At 48.8% G+C, this 17,219-nt stretch overlaps 1 protein-coding gene across 1 annotated transcript in view; it reads left to right on the forward strand.

The window, feature by feature from the left end:
- Window positions 1-4,606: 4,606 nt before the first annotated feature.
- Window positions 4,607-17,219, forward strand: part of TSC22D3 (TSC22 domain family member 3) — a 132,404-nt gene continuing 119,791 nt past the window's right edge. The window contains exon 1 of the mRNA XM_029067498.1: window positions 4,607-5,281. Coding sequence (XP_028923331.1) covers window positions 4,968-5,281 — 314 coding nt within the window. The 5' untranslated portion in view covers window positions 4,607-4,967. The remainder of the gene's footprint in view (window positions 5,282-17,219) is intronic.

Consider the following 17,219-nt stretch of genomic DNA (forward strand, 5'->3'; position numbering starts at 1 on the left):
CCATCCCTTAGAGTAATAATGTTAAAATCTAAAATGAGGGTGAAACCAAAGCTACTCCAAACCCGTGCAGGTGTTTCACCCGACTCGGGGCTTGAACTTTGGCCACTGGAATCGATCCAAGCCGCAGACTTACGTCGAGCCCTTGATGTGGAAGTGGGCTTCTGAAAGGTTTGGCAAAAGGCTAGGCCACCATTTGGCTAGAACACTGTCAAGGGCAGGGGTGAATGGTCCAAAGCCCTGAAAATTTTGGACTCTTTGTCCGTTAGCACTGATTTATGCTGGAGGGAGCGTTGGGTATATTGGTGGAGGAGAAGTACATTTTGTTCTTTCCCAGAGAAGACATGGCCCAATTGCTTGAATCTGGGAGGATTTTGCCTCTTCCAGGAAAACATCTGGGTCTGCTGAGTGTCGCTTTTTTCGTTTAGCAGAAACTCACTGAGGGTGGCCCGCCAGAGTAGTTGATGGCAGTGCCACCTTCTCTGCCTGCCCCGCCCAGTCAGCCTCACCTGGATGGCACCACACCCTCCATCTTAAGGGTGCTTCTGTCCTGATGGCAGAGAAGCCCTTCTTGGTTTATCAGTTAATTAATCAATGTTAATTATGGGTGGGGACAAAACACACACATCACATACAAAGTTCATTAGGAATTGCATTCAGCCCCACTCATTCATTTAATTAACGGATCAATTGATGTGTCCATCAAAGAGTCATCCCCCTGAAAAGTTTTAATAAAGAGATTCTCACTTCCAGCATAATTCCCCCTGGGAGTTAACGGTCTACCCTGCGGAATTCATTCTTCCCCGGCTGAATTCTTTACTGCCTGTCACAGTCTCCTCCACCCAACTGACGCTGTTGAGATTAGTCTTCTCTTCTCTATGTGTGAAATAATAATAATAACGGTATTTGTTAAGCGCTTTCAGTGTGCCAAGCACTGTTCTAAGCGCTGGAGTAGGTACAAGGTAATCAAGTTGTCCCATGTGGGGCTCACAGTCTTAATCCCCATTTGACAGATGAGGTAACTGAGGCACAGAGAAGTGCCCAAGGTCCCACAGCAGACAGGCGGCGGAGTGGGGATTAGAACCCACTTCCTCTGACTCGCCAGTCTGTGCCCTTTCCACTAAGCCACGCTGCTTCTCATAAATATGGTTGAGGTGGTGGCACAGTCATACTTCACTGGACATAGTAGTGCCTGGCACAGAGTAAGCGCTTAACAAATAGCATAATTATTATTGTTCTACAGACTTCACCTCAGTCCTCAAGGATGAATCCTCTCTTACCCCAGGCTGCACATTTTGTAAGGGAAGTAGTGAGTCTCTCTTTCTGGTGAGACATTTTCCCAAACTGACCACAAATTCTCTGGTCGGGCAGATTTGTGTTCATGACCTGAGGGAAAATATGATTCCAGTTGGCTTCAATTAGACATCTTGCTTTCCCATGACTTGATGAGTTCATTCTTCATGATGTTGGTGTTCTATTGGTCCATAGATTTAATGGGCTTCTGGCCATTCATTTTACCAGGGAGAAAAGATCATTGCTATTCCAATTTTCATTCATGCATTCATTCATTCAATTGTATTTATTGGGCACTTACTGTGTGCAGAGCATTGTACTAAGTGCTTGGAAAGTACAGTACAGCAATAAAGAGAGACAATCCCTGCCCACAGTGAAATCCTTGCACCTGTATATATGCAGGATCGGGAAATACGTGCTGTCCAGTGTACTAGGAAGGATGCAGGACTATATCCAGGAATTTATATTCTAAGGAAATGAAGCATAATACTTGGGGAAAGAGTGGGTTCATGAAGTCTGATACATGGGAGTTGATCCTGGCATATGAGCTCTAGATGTGGGTGGAATATTAAAGAAGGAATATGTTGAGAGAGAGCGATAAAGAAGAACAATGTGTGGTGTTGAGCTCTGGAGCATTAGAGAAGATTGGGAAAGGTGGTGTGTGTGCAGGTGTGTGTGTGTTTGGAATCCATAGTCTTTTCGAAGTTTCTAAATATATGTATTATTCCAGATTTTATTCAAAGGTTAGGTCAGAACCGGGGCACATGGAGGGGAGTAGTCAATCATATTATTGAGCACTTACAGTGTGCAGAGCAGTGTACTGAGCACTTGGGAGAGTAAAACATAACAGAGTTGGTAGACGCATTCCCTGCCTACAACAAATTTACAGTCTAGAGGATGGATAAGTCAGAGTCGAGTCAGGATATGTCTCGCGGAAGCTGACAGCGAACGACAAGAGATATAAGGTGTGCCTTGTCTGTATCTTTAAAAAATGACTCCAGGGTGAATGTTACTTATTACTCAACTCTCAGGGGTCGGGGATGAAGAGGAAGTGTTCCACCAAATTTTCTCCTGTGTTAACCGGAACAGTTATGTAACGACTTCTTCAGCTCCCACTTGCAAGCTGCGGCACCCACATTCTTCCATCCAGTGGACTCTGAGGGAGGTCTGCAGGGACCTTGGAAGAGCCGCTGCTGCCAGAGGGAGAAGAGTCATCCCCCTCATACCTGAAAACTCTGAGTGGGGGATTCAGGGTCTGTTGCCTTTGCCCAAACCCAGTGACCTCTTTCATGGTCTGTCACCTGTCCTGTTCCATTATTCCTGTTCCGAGGACCAAAGCAGAAGGTATGAGAATGTCCCACACAAAGGCAGCTGTGGAATTTCTACACACCAGCGGGCAAAGTGGAGGAGGCAGGAAAGGGGAAGGGGAAGGAAAGAGCATGAGTCTGTGAGTCAGAGGACCTGGGTTCTAATGCCCGCTCCACCACTTGCCAGCCGTGTGACCTTGGGCGAGTCCCTTCGCTTCTCTATACCTCAGTTCTCTCATCTGCAAAATGGGGATTCAATGCCTGTTCTCTCTTATTTGGACTTTGAGCCCCATGTGGGACAGAGACTCATTATGCTGTGTCTACTCCAGTGCTTAGAACACAGATTGGCACATAGTAAATGCTTTACAAATACCACAGTTATTATTATTAAGAGGGGAGAGGGTTTTTCCTGTCAGCACTCCTTGAATTTGTGCATTCTGGGGAATGCAGTCTACCCTGGGCACGGCTGTCAGAGGGAACATGGACGAAAAAGGGGACAGAGGAAGGGGAAATGGGGTGAAGGGGGACTGGTTATTCAAATGAAGGAGGTGAGGAGAGCCAAACAGAAGGCTAGGGAGAGGAGAGAGGGAGAGAGAAAAATGGAGAGTTTCCATCTCTTATCTAAAATGAGGTGACAACCCCAAATCCCTAGAAAATCCACCGAGTCCTTCCTTAAACCTCTTAGGGAGTCTTGGAAGAGCTTTCCAGCCTAGGTGAGAAATTCGCCTCTCTGTGTTCCTTTCAAGGAGATAAAAGGGAATTAAAGCTCACTCCCTCTTCTGACTCCCACACTCCCATCCAGGCAGAGCTGGGAGGTCTGTTCCAGGTATCCACGGGGAGTTTCTTTTTCAGGTTGACATCCTTCACTCTTTTCCAGGCAGAAGCCAGATTTCAGGTCCCCCTGGCCCACCAGAGAGTTGCCATGTGAGTGGAATGAGGTTGGGCTAGTGGGAAGACTCACTTATTTGACAGTTCTTTTCCATCTGGACTTCCTGGGGAGGTTAACCTGTCTCAAGTATACAGCAGCAGCAGCAGCAGAGGCAGCAGGTCTGATCTGTTTTTCCTGCCGCTGCATTTTATTTTATTTTTTTGCCTCCCTCCTCCCAAGGAAAACCAGACAGCATGTGGAGGTGTAGGAGGGGGACGGCTGCCTCTTGCTTTCTAAACGGGGATGAGTCTTTACCAATGAGAGAGAGAGAGAGAAGGGAGTGGGAGAAAGAGAGAGGATCCCAGCCCGGCTGCCCTAACAAGAGTGACTAGGGTATATGTCGCGTGCGTGTGTGTGTGCAGAACTCTGCACTGTGCTAGGGAACTGATAAGCAGCTGTTGATATTTTTTTCTTCCTGCTCCGCAGGAGCGGTTTCTACTCTGTCACAGTCCTCTCCTTTTCTTTTTTTTTCCTTTTGCCATAGTTGAAAGTAACCCGGGGGGTGGGGGGAGGGGAAAGATAGAAAGAAAGAGAGGGAGAGAGAGGAGAGAAAGAGGAGGGAGAAAGAGAGAGAGAGAGGAGAGAAGGAGGAGAGAGAAGGAGAGAGGAGAGAGAGAAAGAGGAGAGAAAGCAGAGGCAGAAGAGAGGGAGGAGAGAGAATAAGAGAGAGGGAGGGAGAGAGAGAAAGAGGGAGGAGAAGAGAGGGAGGGAGAGAGAGAGGAAAGAGAGGGGAGGAGAGAGAGGAAAGAGGGAGGGAGGGAGAGAGAGAGAGGGAGAGAGAGGAGAGAGAGAGACACGTTTCGGATTCTTCACCCTGCTGCCAGACACTCAGTTCCGAGAGTGGGCAGGGAGTAGGAAAACTTAGTAAGGGTTCGTGATCTCTGCCACCATAGGCGGCGGCTGCAGAAGCGGCAGAAGCAGCAGCAACAGCAGCTGCAGAAAAAGCAGCAACAGAAAAAGCAGCAGTCGCAGAACAAGCAGCAGCAGGAGGAGGACGAGAAGGACTAGAAGCAGCAGGAGGAGGACGAGAAGGACTAGAAGCAGCAGCAGCAGGAGGAGGACGAGACGGACTAGAAGCAGCAGCAGCAGCAGCAGCAGCAGCCGCCTCCAAAGGAGGAGGAGAAGGAAGGCAACCCCGCAGGAGCGGCCGAAGCGGGGAACCGTCCGGCCGGTGGCTTTGGGCCCAGCGAGCTCGGAGAGGCGGAGAGTAGGGCGGAAGGTGTGTGTCCGTCGACCGTCGGCGAGGTTTGGGGGGTCCCTGCGGCCCCCTCCGGCACGGCGGGTTGGGGGAGTCCTGGATCGGGCCTTCTCTTCGTCCTCCTCGTCCTCCCGCCCCCTGCCCACCCCGGGACCGGCTTCGCACCTGCGGTTCGGCGGGAGGAGGCCGAGGACCGGGAGGAGCACCGGGAGGAGCACCGGGAGGAGGAGGAGGAGGAGGGAGGATGTCCCTGTCGCCCTCCGAGGAGTGTCGCTCGCCCGTCGGGCTGGACTGCTGCAGCTGCTGCCTCGACCTGGCCAACCGGAGTGGGCTAGTCGAGGACGGGGCCCGTAGCCCCGCCAGCCCCACCGTCAGCAACTTTCGGCAGCTGCGGGAGCAGCTGGTCTTCGAGAACCTCAACGCCGACAAACTGGACAGCATCATGCGGCAGGATTCCCTGGAGCCCGTCGTCCGGGATCCCTGCTACCTGCTCAACCAAGGCATCTGCAACCGCAACATTGACCAGACCATGCTCTCCATCCTGCTCTTCTTCCACAGGTCAGTCATAACACACACACACACACACACACACACCTTTAATTTGTTTCTGTGGGGGGGCATTGTTTGACCGTGCCCTCCATACTGCTCTTCTTCCACAGGTCAGTCATACACATACACACCTTTATCGCCCGGCAACTTGTTTTTGTGGGGGGCGTTTTTTGACCGTGCTCTCCATCCTGCTTTTCTTCCACAGGTCAGTCATACACACACACACACCTTTATCGCCCGGCAACTTGTTTTTGTGGGGGGCGTTTTTTGACCGTGCTCTCCATCCTGCTTTTCTACCACAGGTCAGTCGTACACACACACACACACCTGTATTGCCTGGCAACTTGTTTTTGTGTGGGGGATTTTTTTTTTTTGCTTACAGTAGTAGCTGTTGAATGCCTACCGCTGTGCTACACACTGGGCTGCGATGCGAAGTAATAATAATAATAGTAATCATGGTTTTGTTCATCATCGTCATCATCATCAGGGTATTTGTCAAGCGCTTACTGTTGTGTCAAGCACTGTTCTAAGTGCTGGGATACTGGCAGGGTAATCAGGGTGTCCCGCTTGGGGTTCACAATCTTAATCCCCATTTTACAGACGAGGTCACTGAGGCACCGAGAAGTTAAGCGCCTTGTCCAAGTGGCGCAAGATGAGTGGCGGAGCCGGGATTAGAGCCCACGTCCTCTGACTCCCAAGGCCGTGCACTTTCTGCTAAGCCACGCTGCTTCTCTCGTTAAGCGCTTACTATGTGCCCAGCACTGTTCTAAGTACGGGGTTAGATACGAGGTAATCAGGTTGTCCCACATAGGGCTCACAGTCTTATTCCCCAATTTTCAGATGAGGGAACTGAGGCACAGAGAAGTGAAGTGACTCGCCCAGAGTCAAACAGCCAAGTGGCAGAGCTGGCATCAGAACTCATGATCTCTGACTCCCAAGCCCTCCTCTGTCCACTAAACCACGCTGCTTCCCCGATGGACACAGGGTAATCAGGATGGACACAGTCCACGTCCCACCGTCTCGCCACATGTGGTTAAAATCACCGCTTGTCTGATTCTGTCACTTGTCTGCTGCGTGATCTTGGGCAGATCACTTCCCTGCTCTGGGCCTCAGTTATCTCCTCTGGAAAATGGGGATTAAGACTGTGAGCCCCACATGGGACAACCTGATTACCTTGTATCTATCCCAGCACCTAGAACAGTGCTTGGCACATAGTAGGAGTTGAACAAATACCATGATTATTATTATTATTTGCCCAGTCTGTCTTGGCTCTGCTTCCTTCTGGGATCTCCCCGCCTCTTGGGAGAGTCCCAGAGGGCTATGTTTGGTGCCTGGGTTACGTCCCAAGAGAATAGCCCAAAGAGGTTGTGATCACTCATGTGGAGGAGAGGTGATCTGTGTGATTTGGGGATCATCTGGGGCAGGGATTTCCCTTGCCCACCTGGGATCCCACTCCAACTGTTTCCCTGGATACTCTGCTACTCCGGTTCTGGGACTTGGAGCCACCTGTGGCAGTGTCGGAGCCTGGAAAGTCAGACCAACTCCTGCCAGGCACTGTTGGGGTGAAGTTGTCACACTTCAGGATGATTCTGGTGGTGGGCACCAAGCTGTGCACTAAGAGTGGTCCCCCGGAGGAGAGAAAACTCTTTTTCAGCTCTGGATCTAGACAGACCGAGCTCAGAAGGGACCCCGTTCCCCTTTCCGGTGGTGAGGACTGGCCCTAAGCATTTAATTCTTATTACAGGTTCTTGATTCTATGCCCTACCTCCCTCCGGCCTCTCCCTGCTTCCTTGGGGAGGCAGTCGAGATCTCGGTTTCAATAATAGTTATATTGTAATAATAATAATAATGATAATGATGGCATTTGTTAAGCACTTACTATGTCCCAAGCACTGTTCTAAGCGCTGAGAGAGATACAAGATAATCAGGTTGTCCCACGTGGGGCTCACAGTTTTTAATCCCCATTTTACAGATGAGGGAACTGAGGCCCAGAGAGGTGAAGTGACTTGCCAAAAGTCACACAGCTGAAAAGTGACGGAGCCGGGATTAGAACCCACGACCTCTGACTCCCAAGCCCGTGCTCTTTCCACAGAGCCACTCTGCTTCTCTGAGGTGGGCTCTGTGTGCTCTGCACACAGTAAGCGCTCAATAAATGTGACTGACAGACTGACCGACCACCTCTTTCCCCGCTCTCCTGTCTATGTCCCTTCCCTTAGCTACCCAAGCTCTGCTTGGGCAGCCTCAGTGCCCCAGGGGGGTGAAAAGGTGGGGGGAAGAGAGCTTCTAGAGCACCCCACCCATCTCCTCGTGTGTCTCTTCACAGCAGAAGTAGAAGGGAGTCACCCTTAATCTGTGGCAAATGTGGCCTGTGGGTATTGCCACCTGTGAGTCACTTCATCTCATAATGGGGGTGTAGTGGAGAGGTCCCAAGGGCCTACCAGAAGGAAAGATAAAAGTGGGAGGATGCAGTTTCAGGGGTGGTGGTTGGTATATCCTTAAACCCTTAGGAAGAACATTAATGTTGAGAAACAGCATGGCCTTAGTGGATAGAGCACAGGCCTGAATCAGAAAGACCTAGGTTCTAATCTTGGCTCTGCCCTCTTTTTGCTGTGTGACCTTGGGCAAGTGACGTAATTTATCTGCGCATGTTACCTCATTTGTAAAATGAGGATTAAGACCGTGAGCCCCGTGTGGGACGGGGACTGTGTCCAACCCGATTAGCTTGCGTCTACCCAAGCTGTTAGTACAGTGCCTGGCACGGAGTGCGCGCTTAATAAATACCATTAAAAAAAAGGAGGGAAACCAACACATGGGTCTTGCAAGTGTCCTGTTACCCCTGAAAGAGACAAAATACTGGGCTGAAAGATCCAATCTTCCACTGTACCCAGGACATAGTACAGTGCTATGCACACAGTCAGCGTTCAATAAACACTATTGATGGACTGAGTCGCCTTGGCTTTGCTTATGCTCTTGTATTCTTGTATTTGGAGATAGTGGTTCTAGTAGATAGAATGGTGGGGACTGGGAAACTAATGTTCTAGTCGCAGCTTAGCTCCTGATGACCTTATGGGTCTGGACCTTAGGCTTCAAAATTCTGGGTCTCAGTTTCCCCATCTGAAAATCCAGGGTAATTTATACCTGCTCCTTTCTACCTCACAGATATGTGGTGAGGACAAATAAGATAACTTTTGGAAAATGAGAGGGTGGCATCAAATCAAGTAATTATTATGATTATTATTGATAATTACTCACAGAAGTGATAATGGGATCCGTGTGAAAATTCTCCATCCGTAGGGACTTGAGGGCAGATCTTACACTGAGGGGCTTTCCCAGAGATGTTTTAATAATAATCATAATAATAATCATAATGATAATAGTATTTGTTAAGTGCTTACTCTGTGCCAAGATCTGTGCTAAGCTCTGGGGTGGATACAAGCAAATTGGATTGGACACAGTCCCTGTTCCACATGGGGCTCACAGTCTCAATCCCCATTTTACAGATGCGGTAACCGAAGCACAGAGAAGGGAAGCAACTTGCCCTAGGTCACACAGCAGAAAGGTGGCAGAATTAGGATTAGAACCCCTGACCTTCTGACTCACAGACCTGTGCTCTATCCACCTCACCATGCTGCTTCTGCATTTTGGAGCAGATGGGATGCCGTGTGGTTCTGTTCTGATCCATGAGGATCTGAATTACCCTTCTGTGATCTACTTGGCTACCAATTAGTGGGAAATGGCCATCTTGTCAGCAATTGGAATTTTATCTTCAGCCAATTCTAACTTTCAGGAAGCCTTTGCTTGAGTTTCTCCCTTCCCATATGTTTTTAAGACTGTTTGTAACAGAAATAGGCAAAACTAATTTTAGAAAACCCAGAGAACAGGTTTCTGTTTTTTGTTTCATCAGCTCAAATTTAGGTTTAGCTAACCCCCGTATAGAATCCGGCCTGTATGGGGCAAACTGGCAGAATTGCCCAGCATCTGCCTGTGTCTTAATGGCTCTAACAATAATAATAATAATAATAATAATGATATTTTTTAATTGCTTACTAGGTGCCAAGCACTGTACTAAGCGTTAGGGTGGTTACGAGTAAATCGGGTTGGACACAGTCCCCGTCCCACAAGGGGCTCACAGTCTTAATCCCTATTTTACAAATAAGGTAAATGAGGCACAGAGGAAGTAAAGCGACTTTCCCAGGATCACACAGAAGACAAGTGGTGGAGCTTGGATTAGAACCCAGGTCCTTCTGACTCCAAGGCCTATCCTGTATCCACTAGGCCACACTGCTTATCTGGCTTGTTGGACAGCTGACCGTAGGGGGATTTATCCCAAGTACCTTTGATGACAATTCAGCCCAGATGGGCCAAGAAATGATGGATTAGGACTATAGAAACAGAAGTGAGCCTGTGAATCCCCTCTTTTGCAGATGAGGAAACTGAGGCCCAGAGAAGTGAAGTGACTTGCCCAAGGTCACACAACATGTCCATAGCAGAGCTGGGATTAGAATCTCAGTCTTCTGACTCTCAGGGTGCTCTTTCCGCTAGGCCACGCTGCTTCTCTAGGCCAAAGAGTAGAATTTTCTAAAGAGACTTCTTTCAAAGAATAAATATCTGCCCCATGTCAGTCAGTCAGCCAACCGTATTGATTGAGTGCTTACTGTGTGTAGAGCACTGTACTAAGCCCTTGGGAGAGTACAATATAACAATACAGTAGACACATTCTCTGCCCCATGCCGACATGACCGTTGTTTCAGAGAAACTCTTTAGATCTGAGGGTCTCAAAGTGCTTACTAACTCTGGGTTACAGATATGATGACCCAAAGACAACAGAAACTGAGGCCCCGAGAAACTGGGATAGTGAGCAGTAATAATAATTGCTAAGTGCTTACTATGTGGCAAGCACTGTTCTAAGCGCTGGAGTCGATACAAGGAAGTCGAGTAAGTTGGAACCCAGAAGTCTCAGCTCCAGGTTCTGTGCTTTACACTGGGTTATCATTTGGTAGGTGGGAATGCAATGTTTCTGTAGGTTCAGGCCTTACAGCTTTGAGCTCCTAAATTTCATGCTTATAATAATAATATTTATGATATTTATTAAGCACTTACTATGTGCCAGTCACTGTACTAAGCATCGGGTACCCTGACATCCCTGATTCTTTCATTCAGTCGTATATATTAAGCGCTTACCCCGCGCAGAGCACTATACTAAGCACTTGGGGGCTGTAAGCTCATTGAGGACCAGGAATGTGCCTGTTTATTGTTGTATAGTACTCTCCCTAGCGCTTAGTACAATAAATACGATTGAATGAGTGATCCTGGGGCTCTCGTCTTCCGCCAGATTGGACAGGGCAGTGGGCAGACACTAACCCTATTTCACGTTTATTCATTCATTCAATAGTATTTATTGAGCGCTTACTATGTGCAGAGCACTGTACTAAGCGCTTGGGATGAACAAGTCGGCAACAGATAGAGACAGTCCCTGCCGTTTAGACTGTGAGCCCATTATTGGGTAGGGATTGACTCTATCTGTTGGCAAACTGTACATTCCAAGCGCTTAGTCCAGTGCTCTGCACATAGTAATTGCTAAATAAATACTATTTAATGAATGAATGACCCTCTCATGTGCTTTCAACACCAAGTAACTGTTGAGGTCCTGGGGGACCCAGTGCTTCCAGGCTAGATGTGAGAAGTGGAAGATACATGTTCTCTGGCCTCGTGCACAGTCCTGAGAGAATTCTGTCTTTCAGTCTTGGCCCCGGGGATTTCTGGATTTGGGGCAGAGTAAGGACTATTCATTCAACCGTATTTATTGAGCGCTTACTGTGTGCCAAGCACTAACAATGAACAGACACATTCCCTGCCCACGACGAGTTTACAGTCTAGAGGAAGATTTTCCGCAAAGCTGTTACATTCACAAGAGAGAGGCAAAATCAATTCCATTTTGTTGTGGGACAAGGGATCCTTTCAGGGAACTCGTTTACTGTACCCAGAAAAGTAGTTTCATCCTTCCTCTCCCAATCGCATAGGAACTCTGCCCTGTACCTTTAAATCCAGAAGAATGTCAGTCAGTCATATTTACTGAGCACTTGCTGTGGGCAGAGCACTGTACTAAGCACTTGGAAGAGCACATTGTCACATTCCATGCCCACGCTGAGGAAAAGCTAGGACCACTATACTGAGCAGGATGACGGATCGGGGAATCAGTGAAGGGATGGAATCAGAGAAGTATATTTGTGAAGTATTCTTTCCTTTCACCATTCCTTCATCCTGAACTCCTAAGGATGACTCCTGTGGGTTGCGTCGAGCGGCAAGTTTTCTAACGTGGGTCCTTGGGGTGTGCTGAAACTGTACTTGAGGTTTCTGTTAATAGCCTCGTTCCAAGAACATCAAGCATGTAGGGGGTGCCAGATGGCACCTCATCCTGAGAGTGTGTTCAGAAAAGTCCAATCACATACAGGCAGGAGGAGCGGCATACAGGTGGCAGGATTAGGTTCCAATCAATCCATCACCGGTCACTGGACAGGGATTGTCTCTGTTGCTGAATTGTACATTCTAAGCGCTTAGTACAGTGCTCTGCACATAGTAAGCACTCAATAAATACTTTTGAATGAATGAATGAATCTATCGAGCACTTTTTGGGCGCAGAGCACTGAACTAAGCTCCTGGGGGGAGTACAACAGAGTAAGAACACGCGATCCCTGGCCTGAATCCCGTCGAGGATGAGTGGGAGGTTGTTTTTGTTGGAATTGTTTCTGGCATATTTGTTCCGTTTGGAATATCAGTACAGGAGTTGGTGCCACTTTTTCCCCTAATTAAAAGACATGAATTTACCAATTAAAAAAATATACATCTAGAAAAAAAAGTTACCAAAGTAGACCTGTCATTGACAGGTGTTGCTATTTCCCATGGGGTGTTATTAGAGAGTGTTGTATAACCTTGTATACTTAAGAGCAGAATCAATGCCATATTGTTTTCCCTTCTCAGACTGTGAGCCCCATGGGGAGCAGGGATTGTGTCTGATCTGATTGTTTTGTATTTACACAAGCTCTTAGCACAGTGCTTAGCACCTAGTCGGTGCTTAACACTGTTATCATTATTAGGTGAGGTCAGTGAGTTTTTCATCCGTGACCTTTTTCGGGCCCTTCTTGATGGCACTGTAACGTTCGCCAGGACATACGTGGGTTTGCGTTCGTGTGTAAACACGTACCCTGCCCTCTTATGGAATACGGGGCATCTGCTGATCTAAAATAAAGCCTTTTGGAAAACTGGGTGGTGGGTGCTTCTGTCTACGTGTCTGTGTGCTCCAGGGCCTGATGAATGATTCATGTAACTACCCAAATAAATTAGCGAACATAACCTTTTAGGCCCATTTATAAGTCCGCATATCTACTAAGTTTAGATGCTTGTCCACACACCCAGAAATAGGAATTGGGCTTTCTCGGTATCCCAAAATGGGACAGCTCATTGTTTGTGACCCAACGAGTTTGGCTTTCGGAAACGTTGTGGCCTAGTGGAAAGAGCACGCGCCTGGGAGGCAGAGGACCTGGATTCTAATCTCAGCTCTGCCACGTTCCCGCTGTGTGACCTTGGGCAAGTCACTTCACTTTCCTGTGCCTCCTTTCCTTCAACTGCAAAATGGGTTTCAACACCAGTTCTCCCTCCTAGTTAGACTGGAGGTCCCATATGGGACTTGATGATCTTGTATCTGCCCCCAGCACTTAGTACAGTGCTTGGCACATAGCAAGTGATTAACAGATACCACAGTTATTATTATTATTATTATTCAGATCATAAGTCAGTATTTCCGTCGATCACCCGGGGTCACGGAACTTGGAGAAGGTGTTGCTCAGGTGGAGGGAAAGTTGAAAGAGAGAAAAACAATCCAATGGCTGTTTTTAATTGCCGTCTGTGGGAGGCGTATTTGGTTGCTCTTTTGTTTCACTTGTAACAAAATCAATCAAGAGGAAAGAAGGAAGGAGGGAGATTATCATTTGTGGCTGAAATATCTTACAATAAATCTGGAGGCTTTTATGAGTCATACGGTAATGAGGAGGCAAGGAAATCAGTTTCAGAGCTAGGTCATGTTCTGCTCACCTGGACATTTTCCTAAATATCCGATCCACCCCACTGGACGGTATCCCTCTGTGAGGCCAGGGGGAGAAACTTGAGGCCAGAAGATGAGATCACTCGGTCCCACGACGAGATTAAATCCCCTGCTTGTCCATGATACACTAAATCATGAAAATAACTTTTTTTTAATGGTATTGGTTAAGTGTTTACTATGCGCCAGGCACTGTACTGAGCCCTAGGGTTGATACAGGCTAATCAGGTTGGACACAGTCCATGTCCCGCATGAAGTTCATTGTCTTAAGCCCCCATTTTGCAGATGCGGTAACTGAGACGTGGGGAAAGTTAACTGACTCGCCCAGGGTCACCCGGCAGACAAGTGGCAGAGTTGAGATTAGAATCCAGGTCTTTCTGACTCCCAGACATATGCTCTTCCTAGTAGGCCACACTGCTCTTCAGAACATGCCTTCAGTTTTCCTCATTTCTGATGAAAGGTGACTTAAATTTCCTGAAAGTACAACATGAAAATCTGTAGTCCCTGAAGACTGTATCCTAGGATTCTTATGCAGTTGTCTGAAATCATCTTAGAGCCACCTGTTGACTTTGGAGAGAATCATGGAAGAGTGGTGATAGGCTTCCAGAGTGTGGATTTCTAAAAAGCTAATAATAATTGCATTACTTATTAAGCACTTACTATGTGTCAAGCACTGTACTAAGCGCTGGGGTAGATATGAGATCCCACATTGGGCTCGGAATCTCAGTAGGAGGGAGAACAGGTCTTGTATCCCCATTATGCAGATGAGGGAACTGAGGCACAGACACGTGAAGTGACTTGCCCAAGGTCACACAGCAGGCAAGTGGCGGAGCCAGGATTAGAACCCAGGTTGCCTGACTCCCAGGCCTGAGCTCTTTACACTAGGCCAATCAGATTGGACACAGTCTCTGTCCCACATGGGGCCCACCATCTTAATCCTCATTTTACGGATGAGGTAACTGAAGCACAGAGGAAGTGAAGTGACTTGCCCAAAGTCACAGAGCCGACAAGTGGCAGAGCTGGGATTAGAACCCAGGTGCTTCTGACTCCCAGGTCCACGTTCTATACATGCTTCTATAAATTTCCACGTCAACAACTTTCCTTTCTGCCTGATGGGATTGGTAGTCACTTGTGAGTCGCTCCATGCGTTTCCTCATCACCCGAAAACTCTTCGATTCCAGGTGGTCTAGCTCCCTTGCTCCGGTGGTCAGGCGTGGTGCCCGGGTCCCCGCCGAGGCCACAAAGTCTTCACCAATAGCCCAAATTCAACCCTCTGGCCCCCTGTTCTTGCTCTGGCCCAGAGCCTGCTTGGGTTGTGGGAGTTGAATACTGACTTGCCCTGCTCCTGGGCCTGGGCTTGTGTTTATTTACTGTGATTCTGCTTCAACTTGAACTTTCTCCCCTTGCACAACTTCACGCACCAAGATAACTGGAAAGCGATAATCTGACACTGGCCCGCTTATGTAACGAGTTAGTCGCCGAGGTGGGCCGGCCCCAGAGAAAACCAGGGGGCCCAGAGACTTCTGCAGCTTTCAGCCGACCTAGGCGGGCGGGGGGATCCTTGGCTGTGCCAACAGTGGGGAATCACGCTTTTAGATTATAAATATATCCAGCCAGCACCGAGTCACCCGTGGTCACCGCGATGGGGATCGTAAAGACTAATTTCTTCTTTTTTAAGGAAAGATAGCTCGTGGCCTTGGATCAACTGTGCCGCCGGGGTGACGGAGATAGCGAGTGAGGGGTCACGGTTCCCCCAGTAGCCTTGGCACAATGGCATCCTCGCTGACTCAATGCTCGGGGCTTCGTCTCTTAGCCAAAAGGCTGGAGAAGCTCATCTTGCCTCTGTCCTCCCGTCTGGATTCCGCTAATGCGGAGGGGTAGGAGGTGGGGGGGCTTGGGGGATATGAGGGAATGGTCTTACCGTCCCAACTGGGTCTCAGGCGGGTACCTAATAATTAATAATTATGCTACTTGATAAGCGCTAACTAAGCACTGTTCTAAGCAGTGGGGTAGATACAAGTTAATCAGGTGGGACACCGCCCCTGTTCCAAATGGGCCTCACACTCTTTAATCCCCATTTTACGGATGAGGTAACGGAGGCCGAGAGAAGTGAAGTGACTTACCCAAGGTCACACGGCAGACACGTGGAAGAGCTGGGAGTAGAACCCAGATCCTCCTGACTCTCAGGCCCGTACTCTACCTAAGCCACCCTCTGCCTTCCGGCATTCTGTTAGATCTTCTCAACCCACCTGCTCTCCGAGCTAAGACATTTTCAGGCAGTAAGCATATTTATTAAGCACTCACTTTGGCTAGGTGAGACAAACTCTGTGGTGAAGTTCTGCAGAGGCACACAGAAGAAGTGGTTTACAACACCCACTTGAGGAGGTGGGTACTTGGCTCTAGGATAACTGGAATGGTGCTGGAATGGTGTGGGAGAGATTCATTCATTCAATCGAATTTATTGAGCGTTTACCGTGTGCAGAGCACTCTACTAAGTGTTTGGGAGAGTTCAGTACAAGAATAAACATATTCCCTGCCCACAACGAACCACTTGAACCGGTCCCTGACATAGGTCCGAGTTCTGAGTTGGAAAAGCAGCATGGCCCAGAGACCGTGAGAGGCAGAGGATGGAGGAGGATAGGGGATGACTAGAAAAGGGCAAAGACGGATGACGCAGGTCATCGGATGGAGAGAGCCGAGGGTTGGGAGATCTTAGCGGAAAGAAACGAAGAGGGGGCTAGGGCACCACGTTCTCTCTCTGCCTCTAGGCTGCGAGAGGACCCACATACCTCATGCCACACAGAGCTTCCAAACGGCCTGCCGGAACATGCCAAGTGGCAAGGCTGAATCTAGGGGAGGCACGCACAATTGAAGCCAGAGCGTCTGTGCTCCCTCAGGGATTGAGATTTTTTTCACCAATAGCCTCGTTGGTCTAAGTCCCTAGACAAATAGGGACATTCACCAAAATCCGGCCCCCTGGCGTTTTGTCAGAACAGTCCCAACGTGGCATTCGGAGGCCCCTTGGGTGGGTCTGCCTCGTGAGGTTCGGCAAGGAGTTCCGACCTCGACGACACCGGCTCACCTGACCCGGCGTTGGCCCGGGTTTTCCTGACTAATCCCTAGAGGCTCACGGATCCAGGCGGGCGACCCCGCCCTCAGCCTCCTCCTTCTTTAGTGGGGCGGTGGCTTCTCTCCCCACCCCGATAAAATCTATCAAACAAGGACCAGTGGGGTGAGATCGGGGCATTACCGATCTGATAATAACTGATCCTCCCTGGTCCCCCTCCCTCGGTGCAGCCGAGAGTCGGTACTGGCTGAGAGCTCTCCGGTGGTACTCCGTAGACCGCTGCTTAATCATAATGACGGCAATTTGTTAGGCGCTTACTGTGTGTCCAGCACTGTTCTAAGTGCTGGGCTAGATACAACCTAATCAGGTCGGACACAGACCCTGTCCCACATGAGGCTCACGGTTTTCACCCCCATTTTATAGATGAGATAACTGAGGCCCAGAGAAGTGAAGTGATCTGTCCAAGGCCACACGGCAGGCAAGTGGCAGAGCCTGGATTAGAACCCAAGTCTTTTTAACCCATTCAGTCACTCAATCATATTTATAGAGCACTGTACTGAACACTTGGGAGGGCACAATACAGCAATAAACAGAGACATTCCCATTCCCTGCTCATATCCAGTAGGCCGCATGGGGCTCACCTGCTTATCCCATTTTACAGATGAGGTAACTGAGGCCCAGAGAAGTGAAGTGATTTGCCTAAAGTCACACAGCAGGCAAGTGGCAGAGCCCGATTTAGAACCCAGATCCTCCTGACTCCCTGGCCCGCGCTCTATCCACTAGGC

This window comes from Ornithorhynchus anatinus, chromosome 6 (assembly GCF_004115215.2).
Source record: "Ornithorhynchus anatinus isolate Pmale09 chromosome 6, mOrnAna1.pri.v4, whole genome shotgun sequence".
Classification (NCBI taxonomy): Eukaryota; Metazoa; Chordata; class Mammalia; order Monotremata; family Ornithorhynchidae; genus Ornithorhynchus; species Ornithorhynchus anatinus.